At 49.6% G+C, this 7938-nt stretch overlaps 1 protein-coding gene across 1 annotated transcript in view; it reads right to left on the reverse strand.

Annotated features, from left to right (window-relative positions):
• PVRL1 (poliovirus receptor-related 1 (herpesvirus entry mediator C)) overlaps nucleotides 1-1326 on the reverse strand; it is a gene marked incomplete at its 3' end in the record, with an annotated part of 6376 nt that extends 5050 nt beyond the window's left edge. Inside the window, exons 1-2 of the mRNA XM_009697640.1 lie at nucleotides 903-1326; nucleotides 5-203 (exon numbers count right to left, since the gene is read on the reverse strand). Of these exons, the coding sequence (XP_009695942.1) occupies nucleotides 5-203; nucleotides 903-1326 (623 nt within the window). The remainder of the gene's footprint in view (nucleotides 1-4; nucleotides 204-902) is intronic.
• Nucleotides 1327-7938: the final 6612 nt, after the last annotated feature.

Raw genomic sequence — 7938 nt, forward strand, 5'->3', positions numbered from 1 at the left:
GTACCGGCTGATCACTGTGATGGTGCCATTGCTATTCCGGATCTCCTGAAACTCTGCTTCCCCTTTGAGCTTGGTGTCCCAAGTGACAGTGCTGGGGGGCTTCCCATTAGAGGAGGTGCAGGTAGCTACCAGGATCTTTTCTGTCCTGCCAGACTTAGCAATAAGTGGCCGCTTGGTGCCCTCCATCCGATTTGTAGGCTTTGCTGCAAGAAATTGCAAAAAGGACAAGAAGGAGAAGAAAATGGTACAAAAGGATGGTTAGAAAAGCAATGCTACCCTCTCTACTACAACCCAAGAGACAGCTAGCACCACTGAGCCTGTGACAGACCTTGTGGTGAACCCAGAACTGCTGCAAATTGCCAGGAACCTACTCTGGGAAAAGAATGGTGGAAATGCACAGATACATGATGGAAAGTCAATCCTTTCCTGCCATGGGTTTTCCGCCCTATGTTAGAATGAGAAACTGAAATTGGAGAGCAAATGAATCATGTAGAGCTTGGGTGGGGTTTATTCACTCACAACCCTAAGCTCCATGGACAAGCTCTACTTGTGCTTTGGATGTCTCTGTTGTCTTTTCTCTCTGTTCACTTGACAGCCACCAGCTCATTAAAAATCACCACTCCCCTTAGGGAACAGGTCACTGTTATTGCACCTGCATTAAGAGACAGGGAAACTGAGGCCTGGAAAGAGGAAGAGGTGTTCCTGTGATAGCTCAGTGAACCACCTACCCTGGGTTCCCTGCTCTTCACGTCTTTACAGTCAACTTGAAAGATTGCCATAGGTAAAATTTACACCCAAGATTCACCTTTGCCCTGCGCTCCCAGGACATGAGGCTCAGGTTCCCCCAGATCTGTTTAACTGGAGGCAATGGTTCACGCTACAAAGCTTGTCCAGTATCTTACCCAGCACAGTGAGGTTCAGTTGACTTTCCCGGTTGCCAGTTGGGAAGGTAGCAAACTCACAGATGTAAACTCCTTCATCCTCCAGCTCTAGCCGAGAGAGCTGAATGGTGCCATCTTTGAAGGAAGGATTCCGGAAAGTCACCCGCTCTTTGTAGGGAGAGAGGATGGAGACTCCCATGGCAGGGTTGTAGATGGCCACATTCTGCTTGGAGCCATTGGTGGCTTTCTGCCACGTGACCTGCGTGATCTTCACATTGGGGAGTGGATTGGTGAAGCTGCAGTGCAGGACCACATCTGTCCCGATAAACCCCGAGACTGTGTCATTGACTAAGACAATCTGAGCTTGCAGCCCTGCAATAAAATGGAAAGACATGAATATACATGTACTTCTCAGAAAGAGATAAAAAGAACAGTTCTTGGACATCAGGCCCATGAACTCCTTTATTTATTCCATTTGCTGCTTCTTGGCATGGCTGATACAAGAACAATCTATGGCTACAGGCATTCAGTACCTTCGGCAACTATCTGCATCCATCCACCTGCAGCCTCTGCAGCTTCGTTCCTGTTCATAAACTCCTTCCTTCCCACAATTGGTGTTCACACTTCACTATGACCAGCCCTAACGCTCTGCAGCCAACCGAAGGCTCACGATCACCAAAAGGCACAAGATTGGATCAATAATACTTTCCTTCGTTTTGTCTTCAACTTTGGATGACATTAAATCAGTTATTGTAAATATACAGAGCATGCATATCTGGAGGCACATGAAAGCACTGATATTTATCAGCATAGGATATCCTAACATACGCTAACACACACTCAGACATCCATTTAATCCTACTGGAAATGCATCAGTAACTAAATAAGCTGCAAAGACTCAGCCATGATTTTCAGAGTAGCAGTACTTCCCATATAAGAACAGATTTATAACAGCGCCTATATACCTTGCACAATCTACCTGCACGATCTAGATTGTTTCTGTGGCCTTTCTTGAACCTCAGAAGTAGCTGCACTTAGGAACCTTCCGTCTTGATTCTGCAGAGTAAAGATGAAAGGTGCTTGGGAAAAGTGGTGGCTGGTGTTCATGACTGCTATTCCATCTCAGTTGATTCCTCCTCTGACAGCTGGAGAAAAATGTCTCCCACCAGACTGACCCTGAAATTCATCTTTGGCTGCCACTGTGTCTTTAAAAAGATAATGCTCTGGTAATTATACAGCCAGCATTTGTATGATAAATACAATAGAGAAGCAAGGTGGTAAGAACAAGAAAAGTGGGTTTTGCTCACTGCTTCTGGCAGAATCCGAAATTGGATGTATTCTGGGAGACTGAGAGTAAAGGAAAGAAAGGGGTAATAAAAAAAGAAAGATGTACAAAGAGTAAGGAACATGAAAGGGTAATGAGAGAGAGAGAGGCTGGGGAAAGAAAAACTGCATAGCAAGAGAAACTGGACAGCATCTTCTAACCGAGGGGACAGAGCATTTCTGAAATGTCACCCCTACCCTAGTCTTCCAGGGGACCAATGGGCTCCCCGTACAAGGCCAAAATGAACTCCTCAGTCTTAGCCGCCACAGACCCCTGGCAGATGTGCCCTGTGACTTCTACACGCGAACCTGAGCAAGAGTCTCCTTCCCGCAGTTTCACACACACACACAAGTGCAGGCATACAAAAGTCTTCTCACCCACAAACACCACCTTTACCGTTCTCTTGGCATGCTCCCGTGTTGCCCCCTCACTCCATGCCTGCTGTACTCAGCCTGATCTCAGTCCCCATATCTCATCTAAGCCTCTTCTTTCTCCCCTTCTCCTTCCCTCGTGCCAAGCCTGTGACCCTGAGGACAAGCCTCAACAATCCAGCCTGGCCATGAGACGCCATCAACTGACCACAGTCATCAGCAGTTAAGACCGAAACTCAGTCTCTAGAGCTTTGTGTGAACTTGCCCCCTTCCCCGAGTCAAGCGCTGGTTTGTCCCACACCCTAGCATTGCAGCTGGGTGCTGAGGAATGTTTTTCAGCCCTGCTTATAGCCACAGCAAAGCACTGGTGCCCTCATGTGCCTGCATGTATGAAGCCATCGAGTCCTTAGAGGCTGTGAGCTGAGCTGGCAGGGCTGCACGTTCCCCCTCCCAGTGTAGCCAGGGCCATTTTTCCCATGCATGTCCCTCCAGAAACCAGAGGGAAGGGATGTTGCTGCTCTGATGAACATCACAGCTGGACCGTGTTTCTCCATGCCAACCAGAGACACTGGCCTACTGGAGAGGGATGTCCAGCAGTAAGACACAGGGAAAGACTTTTCTCACACCACTCTGGGCGGTGCCCTGTGGGAGCCCATGGCCCACAATGGCCTTCCTGATGAAATCAGAGCACTGGGTGCGGAGCTATGCTGGGATTTGAGGCAAGAATGGGTGGATGGGGAGGGGGGAGATGTCGCCAACACTGCTCTGCAGCATATGCTGCTCCTTCTACCCTGGAGGTGAGAGCCTCTTGCAGAATTGCCCACACCTGCGGAGGTGAGCAACAGCTTTGCCAAGCAGTCTGGCTCTGAAGTCTTTAGAGCCTCACAAAGCATGTGGGAGCTTGCAGGAGAGCAAAAGCAATCACGTAGCAAAGGCCCTGGGAACAACCTGCCGCCTATCTCACGGCTGCCTGGCTGTAGGTGTGCTCAGCACTCCCTCTTTCTCCCAAGGCTGGAGGAGAGCGGATTCATCAGCACTGGTCCCCACCTCTTTCATGAAGGGCCCATGCCCTGGAGCAGAGCCCGCCTGGGGCTGGGGCGATGGCATAGCTGGCTCCGCTCCCACACAAGCTCCCTGACCCCCCACAGGCCTCAGCGGTTCCCTTTGAACCAGGCTTTCGACATCCCAATAAAAGAGGCCTCGTTCGCGACAGCAGGAAGTCGTGGCCCAGCGCCTCCTCGCAGTGCCAGAAAAGCAAGAGATGAGCCAAACCCCAGAGAGGAGAGCAGGGAAAGCCACCGGCTTCTCCTCGGAATCGCCCTTGCAGGGCAGCTGGGAGGACAGCCCTGTCTCTCTCTCTCCCTAGTGGGGTGTGCGGATGAGCATTGCACGCAGAAGGCTATGCCAGGCTGAAGGCCACCACTGCCCAAGGATGGGCACCTAAGATGTGCCCCTAAAATGAGGATATTGTCAGCCAACCTGGCAGAGAATGTGATATATATCACAAGAGAGAGATCAATCCAATCCCTCACTTCATCATTAATATGCCTTTTCTTTATGCTATGATTTTCCTGCAAATCAATGAATGACCCTTTTAAAAGTCAAGTGATTTTTCTTGATCTTGAGTGGCTGTAGCAGTTCCCAGTTCTACCCTACCCCTTCTACCCTACCCCTGCCATGAGATCCATGTGTCACTGCAGCCTGTATTTGGACACAAAGAAAAAGCAGACTTTGGTGCTGAGACACCTGACCCTGAATCAGACCCCAGAATGGTCCTGCAGAACCCTCTTCTGCCCAGGTGTAAAGAGTCAGACTTTTGGCTAGGGAAAAAGCCAGTGCCAGCTGAGGACTGCTTGCCAACAACAAAATGCTGCCAAAGCTGGGATTCAGGCCCCTACACGTAGCGGCTTTAACAAAAACACATTCCAAACTTTCTAGAGGCTTCAGGGGAGAAGGGGGGAAAAAACCAGCAGAAGAAATAACAAAACAAAACAAGCAAAAATACCCCAAAAAACCCCAAACACTGTGCGGAAATCGTGTTTCCTTTCCAAGTGACTGAATAACTCACGGCTCTTTTGCAAGACAGGGTAAACTCTTTTATGTTCTGCTCTTCCAAGCCTCTCATCAGGGAAATAACGCACCCATTGCTCTGCTCCGTACCACAGCAGTAACACCCACACCTCAACAGCAATGATGAGGAAGGGGAACAGATGCAGTAAAGGGGTTTTGCAAATCGCTGGATCAGGTTCCTATGCTCCCCATCCTAAATCAGAAGCCAGAGGGCAAACTAGCTGCCATCATGTTCTGGGGAGCATTTGTTTGCAAGGTGACTGAGCTGAGATGGCGGGTGTTCCCTCGCCCCGTTACACTCAATAATTCATCAGGGCAAATGCATAGATAATTCATGGCAATGAGCGTGCAAGACTGGGAGAGGAGGAGAAAATAAAATCACTAATAAGCCTCTGGAGAGGCTTGAACATATTAAGCAGGATGTGTGTGTGCATGTGCAGCACTGGGGTTTGCCTTGCTTTTTCTTTGCTAAATGATCTGTGTGGTCAGTACGGCAGAGAAGAGGCTTGGGATGCATCCCGCCATTTGCAGTTCCTATGCCAGATCTCCCAGTGCCCACCGATCCACCCTGACACCTCCCAGGGGGCAGCCAGCACAAGGGGAAGGATTAGCTGTATAGGCTGAAGCTTGCTGAGTTGTGTTTTACCCATTAGTTTTTTGGTGTTATTTTTTGTTAAGGACCAAAAGCAGTAAAAAAGGCCCAGCTGCATGCCAAAGACATGTTGGTGCCAAGACCTCATTAGTGGAGACCTCTGAGATCCTACTCCTCCACCTTGAAGTGGTTTGTGTTGATGCCTTTCCCCACGATCCCAAACCCAGATATTTACTAGGTCATGCAAAACCTTGGGGGCACTGTGCAGAACTCACGGTGCTGCAGGGCACTGGCAGTGGGCTGGGAAGCAAGGGCTGGACTCCTTGGGTGTGAGGGGCACTGGGGAGGGAGCAGACTAAGTGGCAGCTGGTGGCTCTTGAACCTGAAAACCCTTTCTCCTAAAAGCCCAGGATGTGCTGTTACACTGAGGCTCCCACACTTGCAAATCTGGTTCTTGCTCCCCCATATAGAAAGCTCTGGAAATCATCTCCAGGCACTAGTGAGCTCTGACACAACAGCAAACCTCCAATCAATGCCTTTTTGTTAAGAACCATGTGAAAGCCACACTGCTTTGCACAACCTTGCTTCTGCTGAGCCTCTCACCAATTTCTCTCCCTCCTGTTCCCTGATACCCATCTCACCCCAAGGGCATCGAAACAGCCCTTGGCAGAAGTGTGATGAGCCACCCTTTGGTGTGGCAATATCGTGGCTGATGCAAATGTTAGAGGAATCAGCCTTAATAGTCTTTGTATCACTCAGAACTAAACTGGAAGGTCACAGCAGCTGGACCTTACAAAACGACAAAAGAACGCATCACGCTTCAACCTACAAAAGTCCCTACACAAAGCACCTCGTTTTGAGACAGCCCCTTGCACTGCGCCTTGACCATGTGCACTGATGTCCTGTACGTGGTCCTGTATGCCTCACAGCCACTTCAAACAGATCTCCAAGAACTTTCCATGAGGGGAAAAATAGGATGGAACAGCAGCTCAAAACTTTGGAGTTGGTGGCGCTTATAAATTTTTCTCCTGGTATTTCTGAATTCATCTTTCAAGTCTAACCAATTTTTAAGTGGAAATCAAGGTCTGAAATGCAACCCTTGTGGGGCAGAACACAACCAGCCTCCCACAGCCTAAAGGAATGCCACAGGTGTGTTACGGAGGGTGGGAAATGGGAAAGAAGCTCCTAAATCCCAGCAAGGGAATTTCAGGTGGCAAGAAGCAAAGGTTTGAGCTGGTGCTTGGCCAAGATGTTGGGGTTAATACCTTTCCTCTTGCCAGAGAGGCTTTGTATTGATTGCCAGGCATTCAAATCAGTATTCTGCTGCTCTTCCAAAAGAGCACAGCACTTGCCTCACCCCGCTTAGTCAATGCCTTTAGCCGACTGCAATGAAGGAGTGGTCTCCAGTGACTCACCAACATGCACTTCCTGCAGCAGCAGACTTTCACTGGAGGTCTCTCGGTCATGCACTGATTCAGTTCTGCCCCACTTAAGTGTGGAGCTTGAACACCAAAGGGATTAGAAGAGGAAGACTGAGTTTCCAACACAAGGGGAGGGGGCCTTAGGAAGAAGATGACAGACTAAGAGATGTGGCAAGATTATAGCTCCAGGTGACATGGCTGCACATGAAAGTGAAAAGCCTGAGATAACATTGTGATCGGGTGGGGGCACACCAAGAGAAACTGCAAGGTCAAGCATCCCTTCCCCCAGCTGAGAGCTGGGAGCTGACGAGGAAATGGCAGGGTGTACAATGGCCCATCTGGCTCTCGTCCAACTCCCTCTCAAAAAAGAAAGAATGGGCTTGGCTTTGGCTTGCAAATGGGAAACACAGGGCCTTTTACTCTAGGTCACTGATTCATATCCAGAACCAGCACATAGCAGCGACCGTAGAGATATTATTAGCTGAGCACCAGTCAATGGCTTGTACTGAGTGAGGTCTCTAGCCAGCCCATCATTGGCTGTCTGCTCGGACAGGACAGTGGAGATGCCTTTGGGATAAAGCAGGGTTGCCTTCTCCTGCCTATGCAGTATTTCCTCTTGGGATAAATAGAGCACAAAGCAGCCTCAGCATCCACTTGAATGAAAGATCTTCCCCAAAGGCCCTGATCCATTGATGCTCCCCTTGTTTTCTATTAAGGTTTGGGAAGTCTGTTCATTGAGCCACCACTGGGATTCACACAAAGGCCCTCAACAAGACCAAGGCCATGATTGTCCTAGGTGTTCTTCATAGAACTAGATGAAAGAAAAGCAGGCACCAGGGTCAGACTGGCTACAGATCACACAGGCAGCAAAAAGTAGAGATGAACACCAGGCTAGACCACTAGTTCTTGCTGTCTGTGCTTCAACCTTGCAAACAGCCTCCGTTGCGGCCAACCTTCTAGTTCTCTAGGAAAAGGGCTGCAAATCAGAGGAGTGGGAAGGGAACAACCATGCCTGCCTTTGTTGTACATTTCCTGGCTTTCACACAGCTGCTTTGCTTCACCCCCCAAGTCAAGGGGAGGGGAATATGCCCCATGGCAAAAGGAAGGCTGGCAGAGCAGGGCTCCTGCATGACACAGCACTGGGAAAGGCGTTCCTGCAATAAAGCTATGAAACCCCATGCTCAGCAACAAAGCACAAAGGCTCCTCAGTCACCGCGGAGGAGCCAGCTCCCGTGTCCCGCCCCGCCCCGCCAGCACGTCAGCTAATCCTTCGGCAAGA

Source organism: Cariama cristata, unplaced genomic scaffold, assembly GCF_000690535.1.
Source record: "Cariama cristata isolate BGI_N322 unplaced genomic scaffold, ASM69053v1 scaffold36913, whole genome shotgun sequence".
Classification (NCBI taxonomy): Eukaryota; Metazoa; Chordata; class Aves; order Cariamiformes; family Cariamidae; genus Cariama; species Cariama cristata.